The 22,470-nt window shown below is 42.3% G+C and overlaps 1 protein-coding gene across 1 annotated transcript in view; it reads right to left on the reverse strand.

The window, feature by feature from the left end:
• Nucleotides 1-22,470, reverse strand: part of LOC126419367 (uncharacterized) — a 189,763-nt gene that overhangs the window by 15,583 nt on the left and 151,710 nt on the right. Inside the window, exon 4 of the mRNA XM_050086554.1 lies at nt 13,878-14,189. Coding sequence (XP_049942511.1) covers nt 13,878-14,189 — 312 coding nt within the window. The remainder of the gene's footprint in view (nt 1-13,877; nt 14,190-22,470) is intronic.

A 22,470-nucleotide genomic window follows, 5' to 3' on the forward strand; every position in this document is an offset into this window, starting at 1 on the left:
TTGTAACCAGAGTGCTGCTACTGCTGCATGCAGTAGAAGGTGTCCAAATTGTGTTCCTGCTATATCACTGTATTTGTTCTATCATAGAGTTAGGAAATACGAGTTGTATATTTTGTAAAAGTTATGTTGATGCTGCAGCAGAACAAGTCTTTCATACTGGGTAAACCAGGGAATAAAAAGTATAAAATATCATCAGAAGAAAGGAAGGGAGTCGGTGCATAACAACCCGTCGACAGCCAGGTCGTAAGGGACAGAGCACAATTTTGCATTGGAGAAACTGGAGGAAGGAAATCGACCATGCTTTTTCAAAGGAACTTACGCGATTCGACTTAAATGATTTAAGGAAATCATGTAAAATCTGAATATGGATGTCCAGATGAGGATTTGAACCGGTGTTATCCTGAAAGCAAGTGCAGTGGCTTACCACTGCGCCACATCGATTGATAAGACAATGAGAAAAGTTCCCACAGTGGAAAGGGTGTGAGGCAGGGATTCAGTACTTTAGAGCACTGCCTAACCTGTATCTCAAAGGAGCAACTGCATATATAAAGCAAAGTTCTGAAGTTGGATTAAAATTCAGAGTTCAGTGATGAGAGACTTGGATGAAATTGTGGAAAAACTGGTGGCCTCAAAACAGAAGAAGTGAAGAAAATCGACTACCTTTTATGTTGAAATATAAGTTGATGATAAGGAAACAGAAAATTCTCTGCAGAATCTGAATGGAAAGAAATACGCAGAAAACAGTAGAAGAACGAACAAGATGAATGGACTCTAGAGAACAGCTAGGTGGTACCAGAGGGAGCTGCAGAGGACAAAAGTTGCTGTGGAAGACCGAGAGTGAAATGTACTACGCATATTCTGAGAGTTGCATGGCTTTCGAAAAAGACGATCGTGTGAAACCCAGCTCGCGCTATTCGTCCACGAGACTCAGAGGGCCATAGACACGAGTTCCCAGGTAGATGCCGTGTTTCTTGACTTCTGCAAGGCGTTCGATACAGTTCTCCACAGTCGTTTGATGAACAAAGTAAGAGCATGTGGATTATCAGACCAATTGTGTGATTGGATTGAAGAGCTCCTAGACAACAGAACGCAGCATGTCATTCTCAATGGAGAGAAGTCTTCCGAAGTAAGAGTGATTTCAGGTGTGCCGCAGGGGAGTGTCGTAGGACCACTGCTATTCACAATATACATAAATGACCTTGTGGATAATATCGGAAGTTCACTGAGCCTTTTTGCGGATGATGCTGAGGTATGTCGAGAGGTTGTAACGATGGAAATATGTACTGAAATGCTGGAGGATCTGCAAGGAATTGACGCATGGGGCAGGGAATGGCAATTGAATCTCAATGTAGACAAGTGTAATGTGCTGCGTATACATAGAAAGAAAGATCCTTTATCATTTATCTACAATATAGCAGGTAAGCAACTGGAAGCAGTTAATTCCATAAATTATATGGGAGTACGCATTAGGAGTGATTTAAAATGGAATGATCATATAAAGTTGATCGTCGGTAAAGCAGATGCCACACTGAGATTCATTGGAAGAATCCTAAGGAAATGCAGTCCGAAAACAAAGGAAGTAGGTTGCAGTATACTTGTTCGCCCACTGCTTGAATATTGCTAACCAGTGTGGGATCCGTACCAGATATGGTTTATAGAAGAGATAGAGAAGATCCAACGGAGAGCAGCGCGCTTCGTTACAGGATCATTTAGTAATCGCGAAAGCGTTACGGAGATGATAGAGAAACTCCAGTGGGACTGCTACGGTCGCAGGTTCGAATCCTGCCTCGGGCATGGATGTGTGTGAAGTCCTTAGGTTAGTTAGGTTTAAGTAGTTCTAAGTTCTAGGGGACTGATGGCCACAGATGTTAAGTCCCATAGTGCTCAGATCCATTTGAACCATTTTTTTGAACTCCAGTGGAAGACTCTGCAGGAGAGACGCTCAGTAGCTCGGTACGGGCTTTTGTTGAAGTTTCGAGAACATACCTTCACCGAGGAGTCAAGCAGTATATTGATCCCTCCTACGTATATCTCGCGAGAGACCATGAGGATAAAATCAGAGAGATTAGAGCCCACACAGAGGCATACCGACAATCTTTCTTTCCACGAACGAGACTGAAAGAGAAGGGAGAACCGATAGAGGTACTCAAAGTACCCTCCGCCACACGCCATCAGGTGGCTTGAGGAGTATGGGTGTAGGTGTAGATGTAGAGTAAGTACCGTTATGAAAACAACCTCCATAAAAGCATGTTTCGAAATCGAAATTTAGTTTTACGTGGAAAAGCATTTCTTAAACTATCTTTCTACGTAGCTGCCTCAGCTTTTCAGACATTTTTCACAGCGACAAACTAACTTTTCTATGCCGTCTCCATGGAAAGACGTCGCACAGTGAAGACAGCCACTGCTGAACACGATTTATTTGCGTCGTCATCGCTGTCAAAGCTTCAAGTTCCAATAACAAATGGTAGGCAGAATGTGCGAGATTGGGGCAGTACTGCTCCCAACTGAATTGTTAAACACTGTTTTGAGTGAAACTAGCAGAATGGGGATATACGTTGTCATGAAGCAACACAGCACCTTGACTTTTATTAACATTTCACGGTATCATACAGCGCTGACGGCTTCCCCTTTGGGAAGGAACTTACCAAGCAGCATGCCCTGTCTTTCGCAGAACACGGTGCACACGATGTTTTGTGCTGATAACGTTGTCTTGAATCTCTGTTTTTGGGGGCTCGTGAGTGCCTCCACTCCATGGACTGTTGTTTTGATTCTGGAGTGACGTGACAAACCCAAGTGTCATCACCAGTCACAATTCTGTCTAAGAATTCATCTTCCTCATCACTGTATTGGGGAACAAATGCCAAAGAACTGGCCAATCGCTTCGTTTTGTGGACATCTGTAAGCATTTTCGGAACCCAAAGGGTTCCCGGTTTGTGAAAATTTAAGCGATTTGTGACAATCTCATGCGAAACAATATCCATAACATTCCTCGTAGTTCGTAAACGGTTTGAGATATCGAAATGAGATTTTGGTAAATGGTAGCACACAAAGAGAGTATTTTGCCGAATGGTTATGATAAAAAACTTCATTATCTACTGTTTTATTACACTAACTGCACACTTTTTCGATGAAAGAGTGTAATTTTTAAGCGCCATCAATAGCTGGTGAAACGAGATATGCTGTGGGTTTTGGAACAACATAAGTGAAGTCCTTACAATTTTTTTTCGTGTTGAGGCTGTACTTTTTCATAAGATGCTGACCTTACTTTTCCTCAGATCCCCACGAAATTAACTTAATAAATCACTGTTTCAGAAGTCTCTCGCAGTTACATCTGCACAACATGTTATTGAGGTGAGACTGCGTAAACTCTGATGAGTTTTGGCAAAAGAAGCAAATTTTAACATGGAAACTAGAGAAGTGTGTAGGCCTTACTCAAAATTCCTCACTCATGACACTTCTCTGAAAGTTGACAAACCAGGCAAAATAAATAGCTGCATTTTTGTTTTTAGATAGTAAGCAATGAAGAGGAGACAGATCTTTTTGAATGGTCACTGTGCAAGTCTCGGTGAGAAGGGGCCCCGCTTAATATTTACAAAAAATGAGAGTTTAGGCTTCAGTTTAGGATGGCACTACCCCTCCAGTACTCGGTATTTCCCCTACAGCGCCTGCCCTCAACCCCCAACACTACCACTTTCCCCATGTCTACACATCTACCGCCCACAGTATTCGGCAAGCACTGTGGCTGTCTTAAGCAAATCGTCACTGACAACAGATATGTGCCCACTCTCTGCTTCCTCATGAACGTTATTTCGTCGATCATTGAACTGACTCGTCACTTTCTCGCCATTCCATCAGTCATTACAGTCTCACAATAAATCTCTACAATTTGACCATCAATTTCAGCTGGCTTAACATACTTTGCATTCAAAAATCATTTTACAGAACGCATTTCACAATCGGCGGCTCAGACATTGTCTTAAACATTTTGAACGATCACTAACTATGGAATACAGAATACTGTCCAGTTGTTATGGCGTCAGTAGAAAGACAATGAACCAGAGAGATGTGTGAGAACGTGCGAAACTGCGACACCAGTGCTGCGGTGGTGGCAGGGCGAACCGGTACTTAACGTTCCTGACACACCTCGTATACTACGCAAGTTTGATGACGTTGATTGTAAGTGCTGCTGTAAATAAGATCTAGTGAGACGGAGATAAATAGTGGCTCCGCAGTTCAGTGTTGTCAAAGACTGAAAGAATGCCAAGGTTTGCGAATGTTTGTAAAGCTTGACTTTGAACATTTTAATGAATAACGTTGTGGTTGTTGAACTTCTGTTAGAGTCAGCCGTTTGAAGAGACTACTTTATTCCACATCCGTGATCGCTTCCGACAGTAATAGAGAAAAATAAGAAAATGCTGTATACGGATAACGAGGATAAACCACTGCTGGGAATCATATTGAGTTGCCATGGTTTGCTGTTATCTTCAGCCGAGATGTTTTTAAATATTCAATATGTATCATTCTTGTATTGATGGCGGCTATGCGGTTAACAGCAAATACAAATATAATGAAATGTTATTCTGTTCTTATAAATAGCCCTTTATTATTTGTAAATAATAGATTTCAGCTATCAGTCGTTCTTTGGAATTTTTATTGGCAGATCTAGATCCTGTTGGTCAGGCTTTGTCCACAGTTAATTGAATTCAATGAACTGTGGACAAAGCCCGACCAACAGACATTACATGCATTGACTAAAAATGATAGTGCATTGAGAATGGCTAGTTTCTAGCGGAAATTTAGATCTGCCAATAAAAATTCCAAAGGACGACTGTCAGCTGAAATCTATTATTCACAAATCAAAAATAACGGTCGCTTCGTGCAACAGCCTCTGAATGGAGGCTAACCTGAGTCCTTTATTAGTCAAGATCGCAAACATTATTTATAATAGTTAGACACTAGTTTTGGCTAAAACAGTCACTGGAAATCCTTTCTTAGTCAAGATCTCAAAAATTATTTGTAAGAACTGAAAACTAGTTTCGGCTAAAATAGCTAACACTCTTCAGATGTTGAGCCAAAACTAGTTACCTATGATTATAAATAATTTTTGCGATATTTCAGATTTCGAGGTAGAATGGGATAGGAATGATGATGGAAATAGGATCACGTTTGAGGAAGTGGAGAAAATGGTCAATAGATTGCAGTGCAATAAAGCGGCTGGGGTGGATGAAATTAAGTCGGAACTCATCAAATACAGTGGAATGTCAGGTCTTAAATGGCTACACAGGATAATTGAAATGGCCTGGGAGTCGGGACAGGTTCCATCAGACTGGACAAAAGCAGTAATCACACCAATCTTTAAACATGGAAACAGAAAAGATTGTAACAACTATAGAGGTATCTCTTTAATCAGCGTTGTGGGTAAAATCTTCTCAGGTATTGTTGAAAGGAAAGTGCGAGTATTAGTTGAGGAGCAATTGGATGAAAATCAGTGTGGGTTTAGGCCTCTTAGAGGTTGTCAGGACCAGATCTTTAGCTTACGACAAATAATGGAGAAGTGTTATGAGTGGAACAGGGAATTGTATCCATGCTTTATAGATCTAGAAAAGGCATATGACCGGGTTCCTAGGAGGAAGTTATTGTCTGTTCTACGAGATTATGGAATAGGAGGCAAACTTTTGCAAGCAATTAAAGGTCTTTACATGGATGGTCAGGCAGCAGTTAGAGTTGACGGTAAACTGAGTTCATGGTTCAGAGTAGTTTCAGGGGTAAGACAAGGCTGCAACCTGTCTCCACTGTTGTTCATATTATTTATGGATCATATGTTGAAAACAATAGACTGGCTGGGTGAGATTAAGATATGTGAACACAAAATAAGCAGTCTTGCATATGCGGATGACTTAGTTGTGATGGCAGATTCGATTGAAAGTTCGCAGAGTAATATTTCAGAGCTAGATCAGAAATGTAAGGACTATGGTATGAAGATTAGCATCTCCAAAACGAAAGTAATGTCAGTGGGAAAGAAATATAAACGGATTGAGTGCCAAATAGGAGGAACAAAGTTAGAACAGGTGGACGGTTTCAAGTACTTAGGATGCATATTCTCACAGGATGGCAACATAGTGAAAGAACTGGAAGCGAGGTGTAGCAAGGCTAATCAAGTGAGCGCTCAGCTACGATCTACTCTCTTCTGCAAGAAGGAAGTCAGTACCAACACTAAGTTATCTGTGCACCGTTCAACCTTTCGACCAACTTTGTTGTATGGGAGCGAAAGCTGGGTGGATTCAGGTTACCTTATCAATAAGGTTGAGGTTACGGATATGAAAGTAGCTAGGATGATTGCAGGTACTAGTAGATGGGAACAATGGCAGGAGGGTGTCCACAATGAGGAAATCAAAGAAAAACTGGGAATGAACTCTATAGATGTAGCAGTCAGGGCGAACAGGCTTAGATGGTGGGGTCATGTTACACGCATGGGAGAAGCAAGGTTACCCAAGAGACTCATGGGTTCAGCAGTAGAGGGTAGGAGGAGTGGGGGCAGACCAAGGAGAAGGTACCTGGATTCGGTTAAGAATGATTTTGAAGTAATAGGTTTAACATCAGAAGAAGCACCAATGTTAGCACTGAATAGAGGATCATGGAGGAATTTTATAAGGGGGGCTATGCTCCAGACTGAACGCTGAAAGGCATAATCAATCTTAAATGATGATGATGATGATGATGATTGGATAATGAAGGATTATTCATAAGAATCCATAACTTAACATTCATAGGTTGCTTATATCCAACCTGACTACGTCAAGAAAACACAATTCCTTTCTGAAGGTATTTGTCTTGAGTGTAAACTTGTGTGGAAGTGAAAGGTGGTTGATAAACAGTTCTGACAAGAAGAGAATGGAATCTTATGCTATGTGGTACTAAAAGAATAATGCTGATGATCAGATGAGTAGATCACGTAACTGATGTGGTTCTGACACGAAATGGGGAGAAAAAAAATAAAGGGTCGACTAAAACAAGAGATTGGTTAATAGCAAACATCAAGAGGTATCAAGGAATTGTCCGTTTGACCAAGTAATCTGTACACGCACGCAGGAATTCTAATGTTTCCTATCTGCGCTACTCTTGCACTTGTTTCAGTAAAGGAACAGTCCAGCTCTCGCGTATTTATCAACATACCCCACCTTCCTTTCATCCCTATGCATACCCCACCTTCCTTTCATCCCTATGCACTCCCTATCTTTTCCCTAAAGAATTTCAGTCGCCATCAACTCCCAGATAGTGAGCTTATTCCCAAGATCTAACTCTCCGTCCAAGCACAATCTACTCTATCCATTCCACCTCAAACAAGTACTCCAACACACATGTCCCTTGTCCAACCGGTACCCCTGCTTCCACTTTATGAGCTCCTCCCCACAAAGAAATACCTCACTCTTCAACCCCCCAACATCCCCTCTACCCCACGCCCGAGCCCACACTCACAGTTACCGCAAGCCACCATGACATCAATCACACTATGTTTTAATGTCCATCACATCACCATCATATTTTCACAAAAAACGTCATCTGGATTCTATCTCAGTAAGTTGTTATGCAGTGTGAGCAAAACTTTCACCAATTACAAAAATCTATTTCTAACCAGCTATACTAGAGACAGCTTTGCGGTATGGTGCAAATGGTAGCTTAAAACATATAGCATTTTTTATGGACACATTTCCACAGGTGTTCAGTTCGTTGCCCTTAGAACGTCTACGTGATCCTCACGTTCTCTCCATGCCATGCCGGCACCACCTCTGCAGGATCCTTTATTTGTGCTGTATGGGTTTACACATATGACAATAGCGAACTAAACGTTCTATCCTTAACGAAATTCCACTAAAAAGAGGTAGTGACCGTGGTTTTAGATCATATCTGCTGATCCACCTGTTCGGAAAGGTTTCAGTCAAGATCTGGAGAAACAAATACCCCCCTCCCCCCCCCCCCCCAGTGTAGTGGTAGAGCATCCACTTGAACCACTACCCACAGTTGCAGTTATCATAACCGCAATGTAAAGTTACAGCGTAGGCAGGTAAACCACTGCGATAATGGTAGACTTATTGGAAGAGAACGGCCTAGTAATTGTGTTGTCCCTTAAGCCAAACCACACGTTCATTTTCGTGCTGTCCCTTATCTGCTACCACAAATGTGGGTTCTCCGACTCCCAGATCAGTGCACTATGCCTGTTTACTTCCCCAGAGATACGAAAAGTTTCTTCATCAGAAAAACAGTTTATTAAAGAAATCACTGTCTGTATCGATTCGTTCCAGCTTGTTCCCAGCAAAGGAAAGACGTCTGGGCCTGTCATCTGTCTTCAAGTCTCGCTGGTGTAACACTTTATACGCATGGAAATGAGGCTGTTTGCGTAAAGTCTCCACCGCAGCGCTCTGAGGCAGGCCTGTCGATATGCGCGGGCTGCGTCGAAATGCTGTTTGCAAGTTATCGGCAGTGTCGTCATTCACTCCAGGTCTACCGCTGCTTGCCTTCGTTACCAATGTGGTGTCACCGCCAGACACCACACATGCTAGGTGGTAACGTTTAAATCGGCCGCGGTCCGTTATTATATGTCGGACCCGCGTGTCGCCACTATCAGTGATTGCAGACCGAGCGCCGCCACACGGCAGGTCTAGAGAGACTCCATAGCACTCACCCCAGTTGTACAGCCGACTTTGCTAGCGATGGTTCACTGTCTACATACGCTCTCACTTGCAGAGACGACAGTTTAGCATACCCTTCAGCTACGTCATTTGCTACGACCTAGCAAGGCGCCATATTCTGTAATTACACTCCTGGAAATTGAAATAAGAACACCGTGAATTCATTGTCCCAGGAAGGGGAAACTTTATTGACACATTCCTGGGGTCAGATGCATCACATGATCACACTGACAGAACCACAGGCACATAGACACAGGCAACAGAGCTTGCACAATGTCGGCACTAGTACAGTGTATATCCACCTTTCGCAGCAATGCAGGCTGCTATTCTCCCATGGAGACGATCGTAGAGATGCTGGATGTAGTCCTGTGGAACGGCTTGCCATGCCATTTCTACCTGGCGCCTCAGTTGGACCAGCGTTCGTGCTGGACGTGCAGACCGCGTGAGACGACGCTTCATCCAGTCCCAAACATGCTCAATGGGGGACAGATCCGGAGATCTTGCTGGCCAGGGTAGTTGACTTACACCTTCTAGAGCACGTTGGGTGGCACGGGATACATGCGGACGTGCATTGTCCTGTTGGAACAGCAAGTTCCCTTGCCGGTCTAGGAATGGTAGAACGATGGGTTCGATGACGGTTTGGATGTACCGTGCACTATTCAGTGTCCCCTCGACGATCACCAGTGGTGTACGGCCAGTGTAGGAGATCGCTCCCCACACCATGATGCCGGGTGTTGGCCCTGTGTGCCTCGGTCGTATGCAGTCCTGATTGTGGCGCTCACCTGCACGGCGCCAAACATGCATACTACCATCATTGGCACCAAGGTAGAAGCGACTCTCATTGCTGAAGACGACACGTCTCCATTCGTCCCTCCATTCACGCCTGTCGCGACACCACTGGAGGCGGGCTGCACGATGTTGGGGCGTGAGCGGAAGACGGCCTAACGGTGTGCGGGACCGTAGCCCAGCTTCATGGAGACGGTTGCGAATGGTCCTCGCCGATACCCCAGGAGCAACAGTATCCCTAATTTGCTGGGAACTGGCGGTGCGGTCCCCTACGGCACTGCGTAGGATCCTACGGTCTTGGCGTGCATCCGTGCGTCGCTGCGGTCCGGTCCCAGGTCGACGGGCACGTGCACCTTCCGCCGACCACTGGCGACAACATCGATGTACTGTGGAGACCTCACGCCCCACGTGTTGAGCAATTCGGCGGTACGTCCACCCGGCCTCCCGCATGCCCACTATACGCCCTCGCTCAAAGTCCGTCAACTGCACATTAAAGATGGGCAAAACTGTTCTTTTCAGAGATCGGATCAGAACTGCTCACTCCCTGAAATGAATTAGCTCTTTTTCATGACTCACCACTCATTTACAATAGAAAATAAATGGAAGGCACATTGCCCTTTAAACTTGGTTTATTCCACTACTATACCTGTATTTTGATCTTATTTGATCTTATTTTGAAGTAACACAGATAATGAGTAAGAATTTTCTATTGTTTATTGAAATTTCCACGATATGACAAAGTTTTTGATTATTGATTTATTTTGCACTATCGTGGTTTTTTGGGTGATCGGAAAATGTTGTAACTTGAGATTTACATTAACAATATATTTGGCTACAATGTATTAAAATTTCATTAACCTCATACAAATACATCGCAAGCCATATATTTTTAAAGTGAACGTTTCCTTCTGAAGATGCCTAAAATCGCAAAATCCGTACCAGAATAAGAAAAAAACTATAAATTTGACTGTAAAACGAAAGTGCTGCATATAGCCTTACGCAGAATAAAACAAGGAAAATATTGGTGTATCACATTTTGCGATACGTTTATCGGTTCGCTCGTGATTAAAGCGTAAATTCGAGTGTCCATAATAAAAATCCTATAGTAAGAGGAGTCGTCAGGAACCTAATCTAATCAGTTTAAACAAATAAAAATAAAATAAAAACAAATGATGTATACATAACATAATAATGTAATATACGTAGCGGTATTACTACGAAGAACAATATCCAGTAGAGGCGAACTCCGATGCAGAGCTGCTGAGTCGAGCAGGTCGAGCCGCGAGCTGTATTACTGCGTGAGCCGAGACCGCAGAGACCAGAGTGACACCTGAGTTGCTTTGCTCAACGCTCTGGCTAGAGTCGAGACGGTGGGGTGAGCGTTGAGCGGGCGAGTTCCGAGGGTGGGGGGAGCGGTGAACTCACCCGCTCCAAGACAAATCGTCTGTTCTCTTGCGAGCAGGTTGTTGCAAGTAGTTCCTATGTTATCCGCTAGGTGGCTCTCTGTCCTGTTGCTCGCATCAACTGCCCAGAGGGCAGGACGTGCGACTGAAACGATCGCCGACAGAGTGCGATGCGAAGTCAAGCTGCGCCAGACACTGCGCGCGGCAGACGACGCACAGAGACGGCACGGCATATGTGAAACACAAAATCCAATGGGGCACTGCACAATGCAGGCAGCCAAGGTAGAAGCAGGGCAGAGGCCGGCGCTGGCTGTGTTGTGTGGCGTGCACTGTGCTGTGACCAGCAGAGGCGCCGCTGATATGCTCCGTCTCTCTCTCTCTCTCTCTGCCGTCGGAAACGTTTGGAGCTACCGTTCTTTTTTCCTGAATCACTGATTGTTCACTCCTTTGAAAGATTCAACTCTATGAATTAGTTCAAGAGTGCATCCCCCATCTCTACTGCACATACGGTTCACGTCCACGCTGTCGCGGCATGCTACCAGTGTTAAAGACTGCGATGGAGCTCCGTATGCCACGGCAAACTGGCTGACACTGACGGCGGCGGTGCACAAATGCTGCGCAGCTAGCGCCATTCGACGGCCAACACCGCGGTTCCTGGTGTGTCCGCTGTGCCGTGCGTGTGATCATTGCTTGTACAGCCCTCTCGCAGTGTCCGGAGCAAGTATGGTGGGTCTGACACACCGGTGTCAATGTGTTCTTTTTTCCATTTCCAGGAGTGTAGAATTAATTCTGAACAGATAATATTGTGAATCATGTACCGTCAAGAGCGACGTTCATCATTACTGGATTAAAGTTAAGTATCAAACTAATTACGTCCGCTTTCTGAATTCTAATTCCTTGTCATGTTCCAGACCTCACGTCAGTATAGTTCTTCCCTCCTCACGCGAGCCTACGTGAGCTAAAACGCGTGCATTTCGGCCTCCCCTAGTAATACGGTGTTCGCTCTTCAGCCAACACAACAACCAACACTGCCATCTACCGCTGCTTGCCTTACTTACCAACACTGCCAATCTGTTTAACCCTCGGAATACCAATGGAGTAGCGGGGAGGGGGGAGAGGGGTACTTTATGCCCACCTTTTTAAAATATTGTAATCTAGCCAGGTACTTTAAATACCAAATACAAAATACAAAATATTTAAAAACACGCAGCACCTTCTCCAAAAAGCCATATACGTATTGCCCACAATACTTGTTATATGATACAAATACGGTACACAATAGCGTGTCTTTTTACGTTGGACACATAATAAACAGTGCGAATCCACTTCAAATGGCTAATAGGGTACTACAAAAAGAAGTTCAGGACCTGAAACTGACAGGAGTCAGTTGTCTGGAATTAAAAATATTTTGTGCGACATTGGCTTCTGAATGGTTTTTAACAGTTAAAACAGATCGTCCTTCAGTACTCTCTTAATGAGAAAATTCAGTCATGTCGCGAGTGAAAGACCATAACAATCAACAAAATTTGTATCTTTTAACAACTTTTTGTGATGAGCATAAAGCCCGCCCCCCCCCCCCACCCCCACCCCGTCAACTTCCATCTGATCCACCATCGGTTGTATACTGCATTCAAAACGCATTGGTATTGCTAAGTGTACTAAAAGATAATTTTAGGTTCTTGACCCTAATTACACAACAGTAGTTCTTTCAAAAGTGTGTTATTAGTATGAGTCAGTAACAATTAGCGAAATCTGTTCTCTTTACTTGTTTACGGTGGGCACAAAATACTCCTCCCCTTGTAATACACGTTATTAGAAATGCATTAGTAGTGCGAGCGCTGAACCTTTCACTTTTGATGCTCTTCACGTCTGGTGGATCTGACTATCGGCAATTTGGAACTGTCGCTGAATTGTAACAGGCGACCATATGCTTCGTGAAACCACTAACCACATTGCACTTTCTTCCTCACAGACGCTATTGTGACAGCAGCATACCTCAATTTTCGCTAACCGTAACAAGAGAAAGACATAAGAAATGAAACGCAGTCAGAGCATACGTGGAAGTGTATCCATATAGCTATGAGCTAAGCTACTATTTGCAACACACCGCGTACCTGCATCTATCGTAGTTCCTCAAAAACATATTTTTGTAATCAGGGAAGGAGTTTACGCTCTCCTCCTGGAGGACGGAGTACTGTACCTAGAGTACAGTGTACCCAGGAATGCACAATGTTTTTCGGTTCGGCATATAAGTCTATACTAGATACATCCATGCGATTTGTCTCAAAGGTAGCATAACTCATGAAGTTCTTATGCATACGTTTCTACATGTTCTCTGACAGCTCAGTTACAAGAATTTCAACCACGGGATGCGTTCACAGAGATGATGCATCACCACAATGGAGCTTATTTATTCGCCAGCTCTTGGATGAAACCTTTTCGTACAGACAGATCATAGGAGACGGTCGAACATCGTGGCCACCATATTCACCTGTTTACGTTCACCTGTTCCTGATGTGGAAACTTGTATGGTACGAATGCGAGATACTTAGTGAGGGGGTGACGGAAGAGATGCTGGCAAAGACAAGGAGAGAAGTTGAGTACGGGCAACAAACGAAGCACATGTGGAAGTGTACTTATGATAAACTTTGTGAGATAGGCTACCACTTGCAACAAATCACACAGCTGTATCTAGCATGGCGTTTTAGAAATAAATTTTAGACTACGATCATCCTGAATTCAATTTTTTAAAATCAGTGGCCGAAGAGTGGCAACTTGGCTAGTAGCATCTCACGTTTCCCCCATCGGGGAGAGGGAATGCAAGTAACTCTTAAATAAAAACAGACGCACGTTCCTTGCGAAAGTAGAAATGATCTGGCAGACGTCTCACACATAACAAAGATGGCAGAGGTAGTGTGGCGGGCTGAACGCCGCGGCGCTTGCTGCACTACGCACCCGAAAGCGCAGACGTTGAGTAGTCCTGCTTTGGAGAGTCACTGACCTGGAACTCTGGCGGCGGCCCGTAGACTAGGTGAGGTCGCACAGGCGGCTTGGGCTTCTGAGGAGGCGGCGGCGACGGCGGCGGCGGCGAGGGCGGCGGTGTGACCGGTGGCAGCGGCATGGCGGTCTGGTACTTGGGCGGCGGCAGCGTGGGCGGCGAGGGTGGCGGCGGTGGGGGCGGAGGAGCGTTCGCGATGGGCGCGGGGGCGTACAGCACGTGCAGCTTCTGCGGGGGCGGCGGCCGCGCTTCCGGGCTCGGCGGAGCCGCGGGCACTGGGGGCGGCGGCAGCCGAGCCACGTGCGTCGTGGACAACTGCGGACACGAACGCACTATAAATAGTCCTGCTGCTAAATGAGCATGTCTTCAGGGTGTGAGAGAACTGAAGAGTTACGCGGGGTGCACAGAAATACGGGAAAGAACAAAAGCAACACATTAATGTGCCTCTAAGTCCGTACCTTTGGAGAAAAGAGAACCACTTGCATGAATATCGGGAGCTCAGACGGAAACCCAGTTCTAAGCAAAGAAGGGAAAGCAGAAAGTCGGAAGGAGTATATAGAGGGTCTCTACAACGGCGATGTACTTGAGGACAATATTATGGAAATGGAGGAGGATGTAGATGAAGATGAAATGGGAGATACGATACTGTGTGAAGAGTTTGACAGATCATTGAAAGACCTGAGTCGAAACAAGGCCCCGGGAGCAGACAACATTCCATTAGAAATACTGTAAGTAGGCTGTTTATGTTATCTTTATGTAAGTAGGCTGTTTATGTTTTCTCTATGTAAGTAGGCTGTTTATGTTTTCTCTATGTAAGTAGGCTGTTTATGTTTTCTCTATGTAAGTAGGCTGTTTATGTTTTCTTATTGGCAACGTTACGTAGCGCTCAATATGAAAATCACTGGCTGTGCTGTGTGCAGTCTGTGGCTAGTTTGCATTGTTGTCTGCCATTGTAGTGTTGGGCAGCGGCAGCTGGCTGTGAACAGCGCGTAGCGTTGCGCAGTTGGAGGTGAGCCGCCAGCAGTGGTGGACGTGGGGAGAGAGATGGCGGAGATTTGTAATTTGTCATGAACTGATATATATATTATGGCTTGTGATGATATCAAGGTAAATACATTGTTTGTTCTCTATTAATATCTTTCATTTGCTAACTATCCCTATCAGTAGTTAGTGCCTTCCATAGTTTGAATCTTTTATTTAGCTGGCAGTAGTGGCGCTCGCTGTATTGCAGTAGCTTGAGCAGCGAAGATTTTTGTGAGGTAAGTGATTTGTGAAAGGTATAGTTTAATGTTAGTCAGGGCCATTCTTTTGTAGAGAATTCTGAAAGTCAGATTGCGTTGCGCTAAAAAATATTGTATGTCAGTTTAAGGACAGTCTTATATATAAATTGTTCAAAGGGGACGTTTCATATGTCGACCCTTAGCCTAGGATACCTCACTGGAATCTTCTGATTTTTTCTTGTAGTTTGTGTATTTAGTGTAGCTTTTGTTTATTGCTAGCGCGTAATTGTAGAGAGAATTTCCTTTGTAGTTGCAGTCTTTCATTGTTGTATAGTAAAACAGTTGTGGCATGCATGTAGATTTGCACCAAGTATTTCGCAGCTGCGATTGCAATTAACTAGATATTATTTTCAGTGCTATGTTAATGTGTTCTTTTATTTTTGATCTTCAAATTGTGTTTTTCTGTGTTGTCGTGTGAAATACTGTGACAATAATGGCGTGTGAAAAACGTAACACTAGGCTCCAAACTAAACTGAGAAATAATAGTGATGACGAGCGTAGCTTATCAGCGTCGCCGAGTAATGAATTTACTAATGTTCAAAGTAGTAATTTGGTAACTGTGCACAGGGAAATGGAGCGGGCGTCAAACAATGGCGTGGACAGTGAAACAATTAGTGAAGAGGGAAGTATTATCGATCGACCGGTCGGCAATAGCTCGCCTCAGGAAGCCGAAATGACACGACACGATCTCGCAAATACTGTAGATTCAGGTTTTGGATCCTCACCGTTTTCTCAAATAAGTCAAGACACATTTTCTGCTTGTCAAAATGTGAATGTTTCCGGTGTAAATTCACTGCCGAAAAGCACTGAGGAACATGTTTCAGACACCAATGCATTGTTATTACAATTAATACAACAAATGGGACAGACACAGCAAAAGCTTCAAAAGTTAGACACAGTGGAACAAAATCTTAAAAAGTTAGACACAATGGAACAACACCAGAGACAAACACAGCAACAGTTAGACACAGTGGAACAAAATCTCAAAAAGTTAGACACAATGGAACAAAATCTTCAAAAGTTAGACACTACACTTGAACAAACACGTGAAGATTTAACCACTGAGTTACATAACATTGAATCGAAATGTCAAAAAGTCTGTAATGACGTAAAAACACAAATTTGTGAGCATTTTCAACCTATTTTTTCGCGGCATGAAAATGCATTACAGAATCACGAAGCAGCCATAAAAGAACTGCAAGCCATTGTTCATGAAAATTATGAGACCTTGTGGGCTAAAATTGACTCAGTTGCATCTACCGATTCGGTTACGCAACTTGCAAAAACTCAGGAAAACTTAAAGGACACAGTAGATACTCTGAAACTTGGTTCAGAAAAACACACTGAGGAAATGTGTTCACTATCGGAGAAAGTAGCCGAACTTTCGGATCAGGTCACTAACTTATCTACAAAGGTAGATGATGATCTGAATGACACAAGACCTGTAGCCTTCACTGACACTGAAGAGTGCGAACAAATTAGGAAATTCAAACAAAATCAGAATCAGATTAATACGCAACACAAAAGAGAAATCCGGGAAGTGCAAGATCAGTTGGCACAAGTAGTACAAGAATTACGTATTTCTGAGGACACTCGCGCCCCAATACGGGAAGAGGGACATACAAATACGGAACAGACACAAAATAATAACACAGGGCATTTCGGAAGTTATGAAAGAAATTGGCAATGTGCACCGAATTTTGAGATGGAACGGCCGACACGACCTAACAATGACCGATATGCGACTCGCCGACATGATGATTTTGACTATAAGCTGTTCATTACTACACGTAAATTCAAAACATTTAAGAATTCTGGCAACGACATTCATCCACAAGCATGGCTCCATCAATTCTCTCATTGTTTTCCTCCCAACTGGTCGTTAGAACACAGATTAGAATTTATGTGTGGCTACTTAGAGAATGAACCAGCTGTAAGAATGCGATCGGTCATTCACGATTGCCACAGTGAGGGTGAATTTTACCATGCCTTCCTCTCAGCATATTGGTCTCAAGCTACACAAGACCGCGTAAAACATAGCATCATGATGATGAAACACTTTGAACAATCTGAATTTTCCAGTCTTGTCAAATATTTTGAAGACATGTTGCACAAGAATCAGTACTTATCAAACCCATACAGCCCCTCAGAACTCATCCGCATTTGCTTAATCAAACTGCCTGAACACTTACGGCATATTATTTTGGCAGGACGTTGCAAAGATGACATTGAAGCTTTTCAGGGACTGTTACAAGAATTAGAAATTGACACTGACAACCGCGGAACGCGAAAACAGGAGCAAAACAATCACTACAGGGCACATCCGTCACAATTCCGTGACGACAGAAACAATAACTGGACACGACAATTCTATTCTTACAACGTAAATCGTGACCAAAATAGACACCACCCGTATGACAACCGCTGGCAGAGTAGTAATAATTACAGGGAAAGATCACCTCGCCGCAGTAATGACTATCACAGAGACAATCAGAGAAACAGACAATATGGGAACCAAAATAATTTTTATCAAGGGAGACAGAATACTTTCAGACGCAACAGTTCAGCGCGCAGTTACGATTCAGGAAGAAATTCTCCACCACATGACCGACAAGAAAGAAACTATGGAATCTACCGACATGACGACAGACGATATGATCGTAACGACAGACATGAATTACATCAGAACTGGCGGGATTCAAACAGAGCAGGGCCCTCTCGTCACGGTGAATTTGTAGAAGTTAGGTTTCCAAATCCCAATAACGAAGCGCGCCAACAAAGGAACAGACAATGACTCGCACAGCAGGCAGCCGCGTGCGCCCGCTGGCTCCGAGAAAAATAACATAAGACGCTAACCTTGAGAAATACTCCAGTATTCTTTACCGACGTATACCACATGATAATTGCGTTGAAGTGGAAACTCTGCGTACTAGGAAGAGTAAAGGTTTACACCACATTTCTCATGTAAAACCATTTATTGACAGATAATCTGCCTTTTAACTTTGTCTTTGCCATAAAACGTTTCACTTCACGTTACTAGTATGCTTTAGAAACTGTTAACATGTAACAATGTTTGAAGTGAAATATCCAGTCAAGAACCAAGAGAACTTATTTAAACAGAAATGACGAATGCATTGTTATAGTGAACAGACGTCACAGTGTTATTGTGTGTGTACATTCTTGCTTGTTTGTTGCACGATTACGTAACGACTATAAGGCTCACATACTTAGAACATTTACCAGTACTGCTAATGAGATTTTAATGCAACATTTTGGTTTATTTGAAAATACATTCTGAATTTAAAGTGCTTTCTGAGAGGTACCAGATGACACAGAGGTTAGTTTATGTGACAGCTACACGATTTTATCACGACGCTACTAATGAGTGACAATTTACAATGTTGATTTTGCGGTGTTTCTGTTTTATATCTGCACAGTTTTCTGAATTCTTCTGGAAAGAAAAACATGTTTTAGTAGTAACTTTTGTGGTATAGCAACAATGAGACAGCCTTTTTCGTGGCACAACATTACGTTACTGTACAGTGCTTTCTTCATCACGCCAATAAGTATAATAACTACGATATCTATACGCAAAGCATTTCACTTTTATTTATCATGAGGTAAGTACATTGGCTTCTGCAGAACTTAGCTTTCGGAGGAAAATAACCACGACACTTCCACAGAGATTATCTTACAACAAGATGCACATTTAGCGCTACAGGACACGCATTTCAGTGATCAATTTTATACTTAAAACATTTATTTTTAAAGATTTTTGAATTACAAAGAAAGTTTTCCGTGATATATTTCATTCCATTGGTGTAATCTGTAACACCTGAGGGTATAATTACATTAATCCTCAGGGGGGTACACGCTTACTTTGTGTACCATGTGTGTGGCAACCACAAGGAACCCTAGCTAATATGATATTTGCTTATACAACTTTACACATCGGTACCATATTTCTCTGACACACAAATTACACAGCTATCTGATCATGTAACTGAGAGATAAACTTTTTTTATTACATCAGTGACAGATGTTTACGCAATTACACAGTTGGATAACTTCGCACTTATTAAATTGTATTTTGTCTGTACTTTGTGAAATGCTCATATTTTTCAGAACCATTGTGATACTATGAGAGCTTTGAATGATATATTTGGTAAGGGAGCATGATTTTCAAGTACATTTGAGGTAGATGAGACTATTGAAATGAGCAGAGAATTTTTTTTAGGTTTTGAAATTATTGGAGGAAGCTACGACGATTTTGGGAATTGACTGAGATGTTATGATATTATTACGACGACGATGTGTACTATGCTGTTGAGATATGCTTATGATCAATAAGATGATGCTACCGTATATGAGGAATAAGAAGTATGTTGGAAACCAAGAAGCGTACTTGAAGAGTTATGAAATGTGCGTAAATGCGTGACTGTATCACAATGCTGACGAATATTTTATTTGGACACTTATATTTATAGGGTTTTGTTTCTACACATTTGCAACGCAAATTCTCGACCCTTGAAATTTTGTATATGAGACTGTCACAGTAGCGGAAACTGCTGTCGTAAATATTTCCGTAAGAAAGTTAAGTGACCACCTGCACGTAATGCGTCGTGGGCACGCAGCTGTGTCAGACGCAGGGAGAACAAGTCATTAGTGAGTGCCTCATCAGAAGCACAGGTAGAATAAAAGAAAGGGGAGGCCATTGTCCTCGCTATTGACATTTCCTTGTTGAAAGCATACTGTGGAGCTCGTAATTTATGATATTTACTAAAATGCCTAATGAAATGATTAGAAACATTTTACATCTATTGTCTTTGTAGTTAAGAGATTGCTCATTTTGTTTAATATCTGGTTTCCAGCTGTGTTGCAGCATTGGTTTTATAAAATAAACTTAAATGCATCTGCTAATGTGAACACTTTCTGTCAACAGATTTATTAAATAAGTATTTTCTGATCCACATTCTTCGAAAAAGGAGCTCTTGGAATGGAGAGAACAATAAGAAGGGACTAATAACAGTAACTACATCTATAATTTTCTTTTCAAGTACTTGGTAATTTCTTTTGTAGAATAATTTGTGGTGCACCACTTTAATTACGTAGACATTAAGATGTGAATATACATTTCCCTTATCTGCATTGTTGTTTTTACTGTAATATTTTTTCTGCTTGAGCTATGTCATGTTTAGGTATATGGGTAAGTTACTGCTGTTTGCCAGGCATAGTGTTACTGAATTTGACTTTGTGTTACTCTGCTAAGCCAGTTTACTACTGATTTATTTTTCTTGTTGCTGCACATTGTCTCATATTAGTTGTAATGTTGCATTGCTTGGTAATTTAGATTTACTGTAGCTTGCTTTGCAATTTTCCATTTTTTTGGTCATTGCTGTTTGTGTTACTTATTTTGTGCTGCTGCATTGCCTCGTCCCTTAGTTTAGCATCTGAGCTCAGTAGATTTAAGTTAGCTTAAGACGGGGTAGCCTCTAAGAGAATGAGTTGCGATGAATTGGAAGAAATGCATTGAGAATCTATACGAAAAACGTACAGAAAGCAGGTATAGGTAGGATTTTCTAGGAAATAAATGATGAGGTAAGATAATGGAAAATAAAAATGAGGTAAGAAATGTGTGAACATATAAATACAGAAAGCATGCTTAGATCGAATTTTTTTGGTGGAAACAAAGGATGAAATAAGAGGAAAGATATATGAAGTTTTGGGTTGGACTGCAGTACCAAATGTTACACTGAAAACGAACCCTGTCCTTTCCTTTTGTGTTATCCCAGTACGTGTTTGTGTACCCTTGTGTATTTGTTTTCTTCCTGTCTCTGTGTAGTTTCATAGAATTTTTTTCTCTTTTAATATTAAGCTATATTCACTATGATGAGGAATACTGTTATCCTCAAATATAATTGGCATTAATAATATGTTATTTACTTTGTAAAGATGTTAAACATTATTCATTCTGTTTAAATGCTCATGTGTGAAGTTGATGTTTCGCAAGTTATTCTGATCTTCTATGTATGTACTTATGTCACTATTTTTGTAACACTGATGTATATGTTTATTTCTATTCTTTTGTAAAGCCTGTACTACAAATGTTATCTGTATTATTATGTTTTTAATGATGTATTTTGTACCTTTGTTATTGTATTCTTCTGTTATAAAATTGTAATTGTTACCAGTTCATCAAATTAAGTAACTTGTAAGCATTCCTTTCACTGCACACGTTTCTGTTGGTCATAGTATATGGACAATATGTGAGAAGTAGGAGCTGTTAGTGTTTGCACGTGTGTTGATAATTCAGCAAGGGACTGGATAACAGCATTGCTCGTTCTAAGGACAATTTCAAAAACTTTGTGAGTGCACAAGTGGTGTTTTATGGACTTGCTATATTCTCCGCAAGACTCTTCGATGGTGAATGTGCACCTGCACAATCGCAACAGATGGCTGCTGGTCATCTCTACAAGGACTACAGTGGGTGTGCACCTCTGGTGGCCCACCAATACCATTATCTCTACAAGGACTACAGTGGGTCTACATCTCTGATGATCCATCAGTACCATTATTTCTACAAGGACTGCAGTGGGTCTGCGCCTCTGGTGGCCCACCAATATCGTAATCTCTACCAGGACTCCAGTGGGTCTGCTCTGTGATGACCTACCTACCAATATTCTTCAAAACGTCGACTGACTCTGCTGTGGGTTTACTCTGTTGTGGCCCATTACCTGTCTGCATGTCGAGTCAGCACTGTCTTTCCGTTGGAAGGACAACACTACTTCTTCAAGACTGCATGGAAATCCACTACGTCTGTGTGCATTGTCTTTTACTGGTCAGACTTTGAGAAAAGAAACGGCAGTTTCACTGTGATGAACAATGTGGACTGTCTTTATGGACTGCGAGAAATTTTGATCTTTTGACCAACATAATATCAATAAGTGTGTGCATTTGATATCTTTGTTATTGTAATTATGAAAAATTTTTTTCAAATCTGTATTGGGCACTGCCCAAACCAATTTGTAAAAATTTTTGTGGGGAGCATGGGGGCTATGTAAGTAGGCTGTTTATGTTATCTTTATGTAAGTAGGCTGTTTATGTTTTCTCTATGTAAGTAGGCTGTTTATGTTTTCTCTATGTAAGTAGGCTGTTTATGTTTTCTCTATGTAAGTAGGCTGTTTATGTTTTCTTATTGGCAACGTTACGTAGCGCTCAATATGAAAATCACTGGCTGTGCTGTGTGCAGTCTGTGGCTAGTTTGCATTGTTGTCTGCCATTGTAGTGTTGGCCAGCGGCAGCTGGCTGTGAACAGC

Source organism: Schistocerca serialis, chromosome 9 (assembly GCF_023864345.2).
Source record: "Schistocerca serialis cubense isolate TAMUIC-IGC-003099 chromosome 9, iqSchSeri2.2, whole genome shotgun sequence".
NCBI classification, from domain to species: Eukaryota; Metazoa; Arthropoda; class Insecta; order Orthoptera; family Acrididae; genus Schistocerca; species Schistocerca serialis.